The following is a 15471-nucleotide window of genomic DNA, read 5'->3' as shown; positions in this document are numbered from 1 at the left end:
GTGTAATGCAGTCCTGTGTTGTAGTGTAATGCAGTCCTGTGTTGTAGTGTAATGCAGTCCTGTGTTGTAGTGTAATGCAGTCCTGTGTTGTAGTGTAATGCAGTCCTGTGTTGTAGTGTAATGCAGTCCTGTGTTGTAGTGTAATGCAGTCCTGTGTTGTAGTGTAATGCAGTCCTGTGTTGCAGTGTAATGCAGTCCTGTGTTGTAGTGTAATGCAGTCCTGTGTTGTAGTGTAATGCAGTCCTGTGTTGTAGTGTAATGCAGTCCTGTGTTGTAGTGTAATGCAGTCCTGTATCAGTCCCCGTCGTGCTCTTTGTTCCCGACCGCGGAGTGCATCATTAACATGACCGCCGCTTTTTATTGGGCGGCGGGTTCAAACGAACGGAGGGCATCGGCGATCCATTACTGCGCCAGGGCGCCGACGACCCCAGAGAATAATACAGTGTGACGTGTAGGCCTACTGTATGTACAGTATAGAGACGTACAGAGAGACAGCCGCAGTAGCGGTATCTCTACCGCTGTTAAACTGGCACACAGGGAGAAGAGAGAGAAAGGGGGTGGGGGGGGGGGGTGAGAGAGGGAGAGTGGGGGGGGGGGGTGATAGATCAAAAGATTGGTGGACACAGAGAGCGGTGGTGGAAAGCTGTGCAGAGGTGCCCAGTAGCAGCGCTGTCATCCAGCCCTGTGATGGTGTGGTGATAAGGTCAGTCCTCTAGGCACTGCTCACTGCACTAGTACGCCAAGTGGCAGGAGCCTTCTTGCAGACTTGACACTGCACTGCACTGCTGTGTGTGTGTCTGTGTGTGTGTGTGTGCGGAGGGGGAGGATCTCCCTGTGTAAATACCAGTTATTCATTACACCACATCACTAAGGGCTGTTCATCAACTGTCCCTTCATCAGCCCCTAATTAATGACTGAGCAACATTTCACACATATGCATCCCCACACACACACACACACACACACACACACACACACACACACACACACACACACACACACACACACACACACACACAACCCGTAAGGAAGGAAATTTACTAATGAGAAACGGCTTGTATGAGATGAAAGAGAACTGTAAGAAATGGCAGAGAAAGAACGATGAGAAGAAAGGAACTATTAACTATTAGCCTACATATCCTTCAACACAGACTTGCTGTAGCACACCTGGTTTCCAAAGTTAAAATCATGAGTCTGAACACAGAAACATCACTGGTACAACAGCCCCTAGGGACCTAAAAAACCCAAAATATTTAGATTAACTCTAACATCTAGTCTGAGCCATGAACTTTCAGTACCCCTACAGGCCCACACAAGCGCACCAAAACACTGAACAGAAGGGTTAGAGTTAGAGTCCTGGCACTGACACTGGCTGGCTGAAAAGAGGGGTTTCATCAGACGCAGTGAGCAGGCCATTGTTTATTGCGACGACGGCCCAGTTTAATTGGTTTTCTCCCTCCACTCCCCCCGATATGGCCTGGGAGCTCCAAAAGCCTAGCTTCCAAGCTCACCTCAGAAGTTAACGCGTAATTCAATCATCCGCTGTGATCAACAAGGTGTGAACTTGATCTATCCACCTTGATTGATGGACACCCAACGGGCAGGCGCCATAAACTTTCATGTCACTCTTAGATAAAAGGACATAACACCAAAAAATGTAGAAGTCTAGACAAGGATGTGGGTGTGGGAGGGCAGCTGTGGGCCTGGGGCTTTATTGAAATCTCCAGACTTTTATCGAGGTGCATAGCCGGATTCCTCCCAGAGCTTAATAAAAGTGATGACATCCAAGGGAAGAATGCTGGTTTGGCATGGTGCTCGAAAGAAAGACAGGACTCTGCTCAATAACAGAAAATAACACTGGAAATAGATTAAATATCTGACAACTATTAAATCAAACTGAATGTGTTATACGCTGTGAGATGGCCTGTTCAGGCTTTTAGTGCAAGTGTAAGAGCATATCTGTATATCCATTTCTAGCTTATTTTATTATGTAAAATGTTAACTTTACTGTCGGTCTAGATAGTGTGTAATATCTTCTCTCTCTCTCTCTAGCCCAGAAGTCCACTGTTCTGCCTCCCCCAGCGGTCCACTGTTCTGCCTGCCCAAACTTTGTTATTTTCTCGCATGCCAATTAGCTGAGAACACATCAGCCCCTTTCATCAACAGGCCCATTCTTAACAGGCATTTGGTATTCTCTGTGGTTCTCTGTGGTTCTCCTTTTCACCCCCCACCTCTAGTCCTTTGACATCTCTCTTTTATTGGGTTCGACCTATTTCGACACCTCGCTTTTCTCCAGGCTGTCAGGCGATTCGCTGAAGCCAAATTCATTTAAGCCCTGGCTCTAAACCACAAAACATTATGACATTCAACTCCCACTGCCATGCCTGGGTCAACTCGCAATCCAATTAAAACTCCAGGTTTTGTGTCTTCTGTCAAGTGTGCTTTATTAGAAACATCCATTAAATCCTTGGAAAGCGATAAAAGCCTGGGACTTATCGCTCTAGCGATGGCGTTCATCAAAAGTGCCGCAGGTACTTGTCTTCTAAACTGTTTACTCTAACTCTATTTACTACCTTGGAGGCCTTCGGTGAGCTATAATTTTGTGGCAAAATGTCAGGGGCGTTGTGTGCTCATATTTCCCCATGAAAAAATGCTTATCTGGCAGAGCTGATCTCAGCAGTATTCAAATCATTATTACTTGTTTTTTAATCAAGCTACCACTGCTGGCATGCGTACCAACATAGACTGGAACGGTTCAGTAAGTATTCCTGAATTATAGATCATGTTGAGTGTTTAATTTAATGTTATGAGTCACATCCTAACCCCCCCCCTCCCCCCACACACAGACACACCCCATCCCATATTTATTCATGAGTGTTGTGATGGGTGTAATGGATTTGGAAATGAGTCAGGCAGCAGCATACTGATGTATTTTAAGACTTTATATCCAGTAAAAAACAAGAAACAGACTGGAGTACAGAGGACGACCTAGAGACAGACAGACATAGACAGACAGACTGGGCAGGGCCATCAAAGTGAACAACGTAATTATATAGTGTATAGTCAATACAGAGGGCCAAAGAGAAAGATGGATGTGATGTATGGTTAGACACAGAGAACCTGGCTGGCTGACACACACACACACACACACACACACACACACACACACACAAGCACGTACACACACACACACTACAACCCCCCACTCACCTGTGATGTGGTAGCTGACTTGTCGGTTCACCGCAGAGCTGTCGTCGTCACGCGTGTTCAGCACCGCAACCACCTCTCCGGGAGGGTCGCTCTCCCGCACCGAGCCCCAGTACCTGTCCTCCAGGAAGCTGGGCGGGTTGTCGTTGGTGTCAGACACGGCCACCATCACTGTGGTGGTGGAGGACAGCGCCAGGGTGTCCCCCAGGTCGGAGGCCACCACCGTGAAGGCATAGGATGGGTTTGTCTCATGGTCCAGCTCCTTCAGGCTGGCAATCCAGCCAGTGTTGCTGTCGATGGTGAAGGCAGCTGTGGACTGGTCCGAATCTCCTTCTGGTTGTGCCAGTGCCCCGAGGCTGTAGGTGACTTGTCCGTTTGCCCCAGAGTCCGGGTCCAAAGCCTGGACTTGGATGATTCTGGTTCCAATGGGCATCCCTTCCATAACGGTCGCCACGTAGCTGTTGGACTCGAAAGCCGGTTTGTTGTCGTTGAGGTCCTGGATCTTCACCTCGACGTCGACGCTGGTCACAGAGTTGAGCTTGGCCTGTTGCATGGTGGCAGTCACCTTGAAGTGGAAGGCTTTAATGATCTCGTGGTCCAGAGGCTTGTCCACCTTGATGACCCCACTCTCCTTCTCCACCACGAAGAAGCCATCTAGGTTGTTCTCGCCAGTCTCGCCATTGACCAGGGCGAAGGTCACGGGGACGGTGGTCACAGCGGGCGGAACGATGAGGCGGACCGATCCGATGGCGAAACCTATGGGGGTGTCTTCGGGCACAGCGAAGGAGTACTGCGGCTGGTTGAAGGCCGGGAGGACAGCATCAGGGGCTAACACGTGGATGTAGACCGACACCAGCGAGTGCTTGACTGGGACGCCGCCATCCACTGCCTTCACGAAGAAGGACAGGACCGAGTTCCTGAGGTGGCTGAAGCTGCCCTTGGTCACCATCCAGCCGTTGTCTGGGTCAATCTCCAGAATGTCTACCACGGGGACGTGGGCCTCGCTGTAGAGAGAGTAGGTCACCTTGGCATTGGCAGCGTCGTCAGGATCGTAGGCCTGGATCTGGGTCACCAGTAAGCCCTTGCCCACGTCTGATTTGACAGATGCTCTGTATTCAGTGGCTCTGAAGCGAGGTACATTGTCATTGTCATCCAATAGGGCGACCCGAACTGTGCAGTAAGAGGCCCTCCCACCTCCGTCCTGGGCCGCAACCGTGAGGACAATGTCCTTATTGGCTGGGTCCTCTCTGTCCAATTTCTCCAAGGTGGTGATCTGGCCATTTCCATCCACGCTGAACTGGTCCTTACCCACGTCGTTGACAAATGAGTAGGTGATCTGGCCAAATACCCCAGGGTCTGCATCCGTTGCCCTCACCTGGATGACGAGATAGAAAACAATATAAAACATCAAGTGAAATGGTTTAACGTTAACATTTTATTCAGTACATTTGTTCGGGAACTGAACAGCATCAAAAATATTCCTTACCTGTATGACCTTGGTGCCCACAGCTGTGTTCTCCCGAACCTCTGCCTCGTAGGTGTTCAGACCAAACACGGGGCTGTAAAGATTGGCTCCCAAGACCCTGATGTGGACCTGGGCCGTGCTGGTGAACACCCCGTCAGACACGGACACATTCAGGCTGTAAGCAGGCTCCATCCTCTGTTTACGATGACCCGACAGAGTTATGATGCCAGTCTTCCCATCCATCAAGAAGTTCATCCTCTCATTCCCAGACAGGATGCTGTACTCCAGTTTGTCCGAGTCCGAGCTGTCGGCGTCCGACGCCTGGACGCATGTGACAAAATGTCCTTTAGGGGCCAGTTCACAGACATATGCTTCGTAGAGGAGCTGGTTGAAGACGGGGGGGTTGTCGTTCATGTCGTTCACCACAACTGTGACAGATACTTCACTGCTGATGGGTGGAAATCCGTTGTCCGTGGCCCTGACGATGAAGTAGTAGCGCTGGACCAGCTCATGGTCGAGCATGCGCGCGGTCAGGATCAGCCCGCTGCTGCTGTCGATGTGGAAGTAGTCGGTGCTGTTGTAGAAATCGGAGAAGATCTGGTAGCGCACTACGTTGTTCTTCTCAGAGTCTTTATCAGTGGCCACCACCTGTAGCGCCGGGGTTCCGATCATAGCGGTCTCAGACAGAACCGTCCTGTAGGACATCTTCTCAAACATGGGAAAGTTATCGTTCACGTCCTGAACCGTGACGTCCACATCCACCTCCGCCCTGGCGCCCGTCAAGTAATCTGTGGCTCTGACAGTCAGACGGTAGGACGGGGCTAGCTCATAGTCCAGGGAGTTGATGACGCTGATGATGCCGGTGTCAAAGCCGATGTCAAACTGTAGCGACGGGTCTCCCTCCACGATGGTGTAGATTATGCTCTGGCCCTCGGGACTGGTGGCATTGATGCCCAGGATGGGCGTGCGCACCGCAACGTCTTCGTTCACGGACACGGCATAGAAGGACTTGTCAAAGACGGGCATGGCCTTGTTCACCACAGTGATGGGGAACTCCACAGTGGAAGAGAGAGGCGGGTACCCGCCGTCCTTGGCATAAACCACCATCTGGTACTCAACGTTGGACAGATCGGACTCGAAGGCCTTCTTGAGTCGGAGGCCGCCCGTTTGCCGGTCAATCTCAAAATGGCCATGGTCATCTTTGAGGTAGTAGGACACTTCCCCGTTAATGCCTTTATCGCGGTCGACTGCGGTGACGCGGAATATGGGCGAACCTGGTTCGGCTTCCACTTGAACGGCGGCGTAATATGGCAGTCCCACAAACACGGGAGCATTGTCATTGAGGTCCTCCACTTGGACCCTCACCATCACCCTGGCCACACGCAGACGGTCATGCTCTCTTCCAGCCTCCACAACCAGTTCATAGAACTCTTGTTCTTCCCGGTCGAAGGGAACACCGGTGGTCTGGATCACACCGGACGTGGGTCTGATTCGGAAGCGTGTCCCCGCATTCAGCAAGGTATACTTCAGCGGTTCGTTTAGGCGGTTCCCCACAGCGTTGACCACCGCCACTTTGGTGATGTTGGTGATGTTCTCCTCGATAGAGGAAGAATAGAGGCTGTGGGCAAAGAAGAGTCCAGAGTCCAGAGCCTCGCGGACTAGAACGGTGACCAGGGCGGTGCTGGAGAACTTCCCGTCTGACACTTTGACGTTGAAGCGGAAGCGCTCTTTGGAGAAGTTGTTGTTCTTCACAGTGATGATGCCAGTGGACGGCTCGATGGTGAAAAGCTCAAGGCTTCCATCCGTTAGGGAGTAGGTGAGCTCGGTGGGGACGTTTTTGTCTGGGTCCATTGCAGACACCTGCAGGGCCTCCACTCCTATGTAGGTGGGCAGCAAGAGGAGAGTTTCATAGGCTTCCTGGGTGAAGCGAGGAGGCGAATCGTTGGTATCGATCACCTGGATGGTGACCTCAGTGGGGCTATCAGCTGTCAGCTGGGGTCTGCCACTGTCCCTCACATGGACGTGGAAGTTAAAACTCGCAAACGTCTCATGATCCAAGTTCGCAATAGTCCTGATGGATCCGGTTCCAGAATCAACCGTGAAGAACATCTTGGCGGTGTCCTCCACAATTTGGTAGACCAGGAGGGCGTTCTGGTTGCGGTCAGCATCCGTAGCCTTGATGACCAGGGGCGAGTCGTCCGGGTTCAGGACCACGCTGTTGACGGGCGCCGCCTCGCTGATGCTGCCCTGGTAGCGGAGCTGCTGGAAGACGGGTGGGTTGTCGTTCTCGTCCACCACCGTGATGAGCAGGGTGGCGTTGGAGGCCATGCCCGCCATGTTGGTGGCCTGGACTGTCAGTGTGTAAGACGCTGTGGTCTCATAGTCCAAAGACTTTTCGGTAGTGATCACACCGCTGTACTGATTGATCCTGAAGGTGCGCTCGCTGTTACCTAGCCTTATGTCATAGGTCAGGGTGGACTGGCTCACCGCGTTCACCGTGGTGACAGAAGTTCCCAACACCACGTTTTCTACGACCTCCGCCTGGTATTCAGGTTGGGGGAACTTTGGACCTGCATTGTCGGAGAGCGTGACGGCAATGCGAACTATGGTGGTGGAGGACAGAGGAGGGGATCCATTGTCGCTGACTCTGATGGTTAGAACATAATGGCCGATGGTAGAGAGGTCCAGCTCACGGGCCACTGAGATGATACCCAGCACTGGCTCCATCCGGAACGTGTTCCCTGTGTTGCCTGTGGGAAAACACAAATGGGAGAGAAAAGTCATGAAAAACAGCAGGTTTATCTAAAGACATTTTTTAACTTAACATCTGTCATGTTAATTATAGATTACTTGAATGACACACGGCAGTTTAAAACCTATTCTGCCATCTTTCACAATGTTCTCTCACCTCCTTCGATGGCATAGAGGAGCTCTGCATTCTCGCCTTTGTCTTTGTCCAGGGCAGTAACCTGAAGCACAGCAGATCCCAGCGCTGCAGACTCGTAGACAGAGCCTTCATACAGAGCGCTGGTGAAGACAGGGATGTGGTCGTTGACATCCTGGACTTCCACCAGCACACGGGCCAGGTTCCTCCTGTAAGGGAACTCCTGGTCCTTCACCTGGAGAGCAAGTGAGAGCAAATCAGGTCATCAAAAATGGGTTAGGGTTAGTCAGTTTCAGTAATACCAAAAGCTGCTTGTTGGCCACAGGAACTAATAAACTTGAAATGTGATCTAAAGGTTGCAAAATATCAATGGGGTAAACTTGACTATACAGTATGGCTTTAAACTCAGCTGAAGCTGGCCATGAAATGGGACATCTTAGCATCACTTTAAAACACTTATGGGCCATGGAGTAATCCCGTCATCGGAGGAGCAGATGAGAATTACAATGGCTAATGAGAATTTATATTTATGCCCTGATGAGAGACTATCCAAAAGAACTCAATGGGATCAGAAGCAAAGCCCTGTCTCATATGAGGCGCCACACACAGAGAGTATAAATAGCCCAGTATTAACATCAAAATTAGCACTCAGCTCGGTATTATGAAATGCTGGCCCGGCCGGCTCTTAAACACAGAGCCCGGTGGGCCTGCAAGTGTTATAATAATCTGAGGTGAATAGATTCCTGGAACTGTTTCCAACAGAGAGAAATTGGGTCTGTTGACAATGCTAGCTTTGTTCCATTTTTGTATAGGCCTATATATGTTTGTGTTTGTCTTTCAGCCAAACGACAATGGTGATATCACTGTGCCTGGGGTCTCTGTTTATCACAATGGCAAAAATCCCTGTGGGTTGAATTGTGCATGCTCTCTTTAGGAAATGTGATCTTGGAGGCTATAGAGTTTGTGAGTAGTTATTATACTGGTTTGCACAGTATGTTCGTGTAGCCATCCATCCATCTCTTTTGTGGTGAAAAATATTGTATATATGAGATACCGATCACATTCTAGCCTACATAGTCTACACACATGCACTAACACACACATACTGTAACTGTGTGCTCTATCACACAAGCCACAAAGCAAAAGACTACTGATACTATCTACCTGATTCTCCGAAGTCTAATCAGGGTTCGCCTCAGGCTGAAGTATCAGCTCTCATAAATAATGTCAGGCAGACTTTCCCATTACACGAATCACCACGTAACCCTAACCATCAAATTGGAAAAAGGGCATTTGTATTCTGCACCCTCAGCATGGAAAATGTTGCAGAATGTCTTGAAACTCATTCAGTTAAAGGTACCCAAGGAAACGTGAATCAAAACAATCCGTTCATTGTTTATTTTCGAAATTCCTCGATTGGTTCCTTGTAGTCTAATAAACATGTTGAATCACTTGAATGTCTTTCCTACCTTGTAATTTCTTCGCAAAATTATATTTAGCTAATGTTTTGAAAACAACAAAGATTTGTGAAACGTCACTTTTATGTGCTCCGCGTATTGACGCACTTACGTAGTACGCGATTTTCAGGGACCACCTTCTCAAATTTGCTCTAGAGCGCATAGTGGTCAAAAACTACATTGGGTACCTTTAATCTTGTTAAATGTTTTTAAATCCATAATGAAAGAATTAGAGGCAGACTGTCAATGTTTTTAATTTAACAGGTTAAGAAACTGACTCTTGAAGCTAGTTCCCTATTTTATTCTTTAGTTTTTTTTAATTTAGTTTCCTTTAAATAAATAAATAAAAGTGAAAACCATTACATTACTAAATCTGATCAATAATCACATTTACTAGAGATTCAATTATTTGAGAAGACTTTAAAATAGTCAGACCGTTGCTGTGTGGAGAGTACAGGTTTCCTCTTTTTAATGTCCAATGAACCAGAGTAAATGAGGAAGATTCATTTCAGAGCTGAAAATTCCTCAACACAAATACCTTTTTGTAGAGGCACTACAAAAACTATTAGGCAATTTTACACACACACGCACGCATGCACACGCACACTCCATTTAGCTAATTCACACAGTGTCTGAACTCGAGAAAAAAAATCACCTTATTTCCCTGATGAGGTGTATTGGCTGGTTCAGTGCACAGTGTAATGAGTTAAATTGCTCAAAAGAAAGGTAAAAGGAGAGCACAGACAAATTGGTGCTGGAGAAAAAAAGGTCTCATGAACCACTCTTTCTTCTATTTCACCTCTTTCCTCTATTTCCTTGTTTTTACCTGGTCAATGACCAGGGAGGGATTTTCTATATCAGATACTTGACCTTGACTGATTTAATAGCTTTAATAGCAATTTGCACATCAATATTCCAAACAATAGAAATTGCCCCACAGTGTGGCAACAATCGCTTACTGGAAACCCATGACAGCAAAATCTACCTTTTATCAGATCCTAATGACAGACACACGCTGAGGAAAGACTTCCAGACATTCCTGCAGGTGCATATGCACAGATTCCCTCAGGACCCAGGTGTGTGTGTGTGATCATTCCCTACCATGACGGTGAGGATGTGCTGGGCGCGGGCCTCGTGGTCCAGCCTCTCCGTGGTGTACACCGTGCCCACGCTGGCGTCGATGTGGAACAGACGCAGGCTGCTGGGGTCGATGGCGCTGTGGAGCGAGTAGGTGAGCCGGTGGCGCTCGTCGCGGTCCGATGCCAGCACCTGGACCACCTCCGTGTCCGGGGGTGTGTCCTCCGAGATGGTGACATCGTAGGTGGGCTGGGAGAACACAGGCGCGTTGTCATTGTTGTCCAAGACGGTGATGTGGACCTGGAGTGAGAGAAGTGAGGGAAGGACAGAAGCCAGGGATGAGGGTTTAGAGAAAGGGGGAGAGGGAGGAGTGGAGGCTGGCCTATTTCACATTCAGCATTAGGCCTGCATTTTACAATATTCCAAAACAACATCTACTGGAATTGATGTATTTAGTCTCAAAAGAAATCAAAAGAAAAATAGCATCGGGGGCAGTTGTGAATGAAATTCAAGTCTCACCAATGTGTTACCCTAATTTGTTCTTTTCTTAGTTTTCCTACCTGACTCTTGTTTTAACTTTGTAGTTCGTTCCTCTAGAATCCGTCTGTTAAAACTACAAATTGTTCCTGTGCGACATCACTTTCCCCCTGTCCTCTTCATTCTGAAACTGTCACTTCCTTTGTCTCGATATAAGCCATCACTTTCGATACAGAGTCCCCCACTCTTGGATTCACTTCCTGTGCAGAGTCCGGATTGCAAACCGTAACATAGAATAAATTTATTGTCTTTGTTTGAAACCAGCTTAACCGACCACTCAGCGTGTTCTTTGAAATAACTAAAGCAAGTAAGATTTGTAATTCATACGGCACATAGCTCAGGAGGTAGAGCGGCCGGCTCCCCGATTCGATCCCAGCTTCGGGAGTGCGCCCATGTGTCCTTGATCAAGATGATGAATCACAAAATTGCTCACGTGCGGCATGGTGGCGCAGTACCTTATACTGTCGCCTCACGGTAAGAAGGTCCTCCGGGTCTTTCTGTGTGTAGTTTGCATGTTCTCCCCGTGTATGCAAGGGTTTCCCCCATAAAGAACCCAATATGAAAAACATGCAGAAAGAACAGATCGCCAACGCTGTCCGTCCCTGGCGAAGACGGACAGGAGCACTTGGTTGGCCGCGTGTGCATCCCCTGCACAGGCCTACTGCCTGCTCAGGGGAAGGACAACGGGATGGGTTAAGAGCAGGAGAAAAAATGTCAGCGGTGAACGCTCCAGTCACTCGTGTGATGTGTGTGCGTACTCACTGTGTGACAAATAAAGAGGTTTGTTTGTTTGTTTGTTGTTTTGCATCCCCAAGAATAGGCCATTCTTTCCATGTTGACATTTCCATTCCACACGGTGACAAACAGCCTACTGTGTATAACAAATGGCAAAGCATGTTGCCCGCCTCCGCCTGTGTCACGCCTTTGGGTCCGTGACTCATGGAAATTCAGTCACGAACGCCAGATTCACGCCAGACAACGGCGAGCGGGAGGCTGCGCTGCACGGGGGGGAAAGGCGTCGGGGAAGGCGCTACGCAGCGTGTCTAAATATAATATGGGCCCAGCAGCAAGGCTTCCGCTGGTGAACTGTGGAGGTTCCTCCCAGTGGGCGTCAAGCCGAGCATCCATCTGTGAGCTTGACTGGAGGGGAGAGAGGAGCACACACCTCCTCCTTTAAGAGTCTGCCCTACAGGTGTGTGTGTGTGTGTGTGTGTGTGTGTGTGTGTGTGTGTGTGTGTGTGTGTGTGATCCGTGGGATAATCAGAGCATGCTGACGTAGTGAGGGGAGATGTGTGTGTGTGTATGTGTGTGTGCGCGTATATGCGAGCGTGCTAGTGTAGTGGGTTGTTTTGAAGATGTGTCTCTGTGCGCGTGTGTGTGTGCGGCCAGAGTAATGAAGCACCGTCTGGCGGAGAGTAATCTATAGCCTGAAGGATCAACTCACACACACACTACAGTGACTGAAGAATGAGAGTGGGGTATGAGTGAGGGAGCAGGGTTTTAGCTCAGTGTGCTCCAACTACTACTACTACTACTCTCTCTCTCTCTCTCTGAGCGGGTGGACGTGTGTGTGGAGAGCGGACGTGTGAGAGCTTGAGCGAGTGATTTCTATCTATCATCTCGCTTTATCTTTTTCGTTTGCATGTGTGGTAATTGTTCGGCTTTGTTACAGTGGTTGGTGTGCTGATAGTTGTTGTTTTGGGAAGTGCGCTTTGCGGCTGGTCGACGTGCAAGACGCCGGTATGGAGTTCGCTAATCTCACCAGGAAACATGGCCTTAGAATTGCCCCGGGTTTCCCGTGCTCGGTGGAAGATGTTTGTTTGGCAGTCAGGAAGGTTATAGGTTCTGCCAGCATTAAATCTGCCGCTAGAATGAATGGTGGGGTTGTGATTTTTGTTGACAGCATCGACAAAGCCAATACAATGGTTGAAGCGGGCGTCGTTATTGCTGATAGTTTTGTTGCGGCTTCGCCGCTCTCCATGCCATCGAGCCGAGTCACGATTTCAAATATTCCGCCGTTTATCAGTGATGATTTTCTGATAAAGGAGCTGTCTAGGTATGGAAAGATAGTCTCGCCGTTTAGGAAGCTGTCATCGGGTTGTAAAGAAGCGGAGCTAAAACACGTTGTCTCGCACAGAAGGCAGGTGTTTATGATTCTGAATAAAAAGGACGGAGATTTAAATGTGGTGTTTAAGGTAAAGGTGGACGATTTTGATTATGCGATTTTTACACTGGGACGTTGAAGTGTTTTGGGTGTGGGGGGGAAGGTCATTTGGTGAGGGCCTGCCCTGAGAAGGTTTCCTCTGCTGAGGGAACGCTGCGGGAAACAGGGGAAAGTATGCAGTCAGGGCCTAGGAGCGAGCAGGGTAGTGAAACAAGAACGGAGCAGGGCCTAGATATGAATGTGGAGGTAGGGCCGTCCAGACAGAGTGAGATCACGGCCCATCCAGTTGAGCAGGTGGGAGGGGTGCAGACTAGGGCTTCAGCTGCGGGCAGAGCTGAGGCAGCTAAGCAGAGGGGGAAGCCCTCAAGTCAAAGTCAAAATGCAGATCAGGAGAGGCAGGTAGAGGAGGTGCAGACTGGTACATCAGGTGATATGGGCAAGACTGGGGTATCCAAGCAGGGTGGGCAGATGGGCGAGGGGCAAACTGAGGCATTCGATGGGACAGGTGCGGGGGCGCCAGAGGGTGGTGACGAGGGCTTGATGGAGTTGGGGGCCCCCCCCTAAGGCTTCCGTTTTGAAGAGGAAGATTTCAGTCCCTAGGGGAGGTGCTTTGGCCAAGAAGGGGCTTACAAGTACTGTGACGCCAGACAACGAGTCTAGTGGGGAAGAGGTGGGGGATGAGGATGGGGAGAAGGAGGCTGAGGAGCTGGATGAGGTAGAGGCAGGCAGTCAGGCTCCTGGCAGCCAGTGGTCTGATTCAGAATGACGAATATTATAAGATCAGACATGTTAAGACTTTTTTAAGAAAGACAAAGAATAAGCAAAATGTCAGGCTTGAGGATTTCTTTGATGATAAGGAGCTGTTTAGGCGCTCTGTTAAGTTTCAGATGCAAGACAAACGAGGGGGTTACACTGACACAGAGATTTTCAGGCTAAAGAAGATAATTGCAAAACTCAACCAAGAGCTAAAGGATGATGAGTCAGACGAGTAACAATAAGACAACTACTCTCATTTGGTCCAGGTTGTTTGTTTTCTGTGTGTTGTTTCTCACATCAATCTCAATGGGTGATTTTAAAGTCTACTCTCTTAATTTGAATGGAGCGAGGGGTGTGGAGAAGCGAGCATGCCTGTTTGAGCTCATGAGGCTGAAGTTGATCAATGTCATGTTTGTACAGGAGACACAGTGACAGTATGAATGAGACTGATTGGAAGAAAGAGTGGGATGGTGAGGTTATTTTGAGTAATCTAAGCAACACAAGGGGGGGAGTGGCACTCTTATTTTCCAGGACTTTTCTGCCATAATCTTATGTGGTGGAGGAAGTAGTTACTGTGAGAGCAAAGTATGAATCTTTTACTTTGTTTTTTGTTAATGTGTATGCTCCAAATGTAGGGCGTGCTAGAGTTCAGCTTTTAGCTGACCTTAATGTGGTATTAAATCAGTGTGGGCCTGAGGAGGTTTTATTTGTGGCTGGGGATTTTAATTGTACAGAAGATGATGTTTTAGATAGGAATCATGTTGAACCCCATGCTCCCTCTAAGTGTGCCATGAGGCAGCTGGTGGAAACGCACAGCCTGGTTGAAGTATGGAGGGCGATGCACAAAGAAGAGAGACAGTACACATGGGTTCATAGTAGGGACAACTCTCACAATGGCACGGTTAGATCAGTTTTATTAAAATAAGCATCAGGCACACACACACAACACAGACACACATCAGTGTTTGCCACACCTCTCCCATGATGCTCTTAGCCTTTCTTGCTCTGAAAATGTAGTTTGACGTAATGTATTGCTCTTTATATGGCTCTGTGTTACTAACCCTGTTCTGCCTCCCCTCTCCCTAGTGCCTCTCTCTCTCCCTCCTATCTTCTAACCAGGTCCAGTGGATGCCCCACTGTCACCAGCAGACCACCCTGAGTCCGATAGATACCCCTGTGTCTACTGCAGATGTCGTAGCAAATGAGTTAACACACACACACGTACACACAGACATACAACAGTCCACTTCCGGCTTTAGGCCTGGGCCCAGTACCCCCTTCCCCTCACCCTAACCCGGGTCCGTATCCTCTTCCTACCCCCCACCCTACCCCTGACCCCTGCCTCTACCTGGACCCAGGCACACTCACACACACACAGACATACACCAGTCCTGGGCTCAGATCCCCTTCCCCTCACCCTAACCCGGGTCCGTATCCTTTTCCTACCCCGATCCTAACCCTGACCCCTACCTCTATCTGGGCCCAGGCACATTCACGCACACACAGACATACACCAGTGTTTGCCATGTCTCTCCTATGATGTTATTAGCCTCTCTTACTCTGAAAATGTAATTTAATGTTATTTATTGCTTTATAAATGTTCTTAGCCGGTAGACAAACATACTCCAGGAGCTTGCTCGATCGCCTCGTTGAGAGGGGTCAGGGAAGAATTTTTACAGCTCACTTATCTGGCCCCCGGGTGATTACTGTTTTTTTGCTTCCCTCTGGAATATGTAGGGGTGGGACGTCTGCCCACCTCCCTTGTTCTCTGTAAAGCGCATTGTGTTGCCTCTGGGTATGAAATGCGCTATAAAAAAAAAGCTTTGATTGATTGATTGATTGATCAGTTTGGTATGTTTAAGAATTGTACGATTTTTCCGGTTGGGTTCTCAGATCACTCCATGGTTACATGTAGTGTGTTTAT

At 48.8% G+C, this 15471-nt stretch overlaps 1 protein-coding gene across 2 annotated transcripts in view; it reads right to left on the bottom strand.

Moving 5' to 3' along the window:
* Positions 1–15471, bottom strand: part of fat3a (FAT atypical cadherin 3a) — a gene marked incomplete at both ends in the record, with an annotated part of 122841 nt that overhangs the window by 24126 nt on the left and 83244 nt on the right. For both annotated transcript variants that reach the window (XM_084441493.1, XM_084441494.1), the window contains 4 exons: positions 3211–4582; positions 4694–7422; positions 7581–7791; positions 10115–10390. In XM_084441493.1, coding sequence (XP_084297619.1) covers positions 3211–4582; positions 4694–7422; positions 7581–7791; positions 10115–10390 — 4588 coding nt within the window. The remainder of the gene's footprint in view (positions 1–3210; positions 4583–4693; positions 7423–7580; positions 7792–10114; positions 10391–15471) is intronic.

The sequence above is a fragment of the Borostomias antarcticus genome, assembly GCF_949987555.1.
Source record: "Borostomias antarcticus genome assembly, chromosome: 1".
In the NCBI taxonomy this organism is placed as follows: Eukaryota; Metazoa; Chordata; class Actinopteri; order Stomiiformes; family Stomiidae; genus Borostomias; species Borostomias antarcticus.
This window is presented reverse-complemented; position numbering and strand designations above follow the sequence as displayed.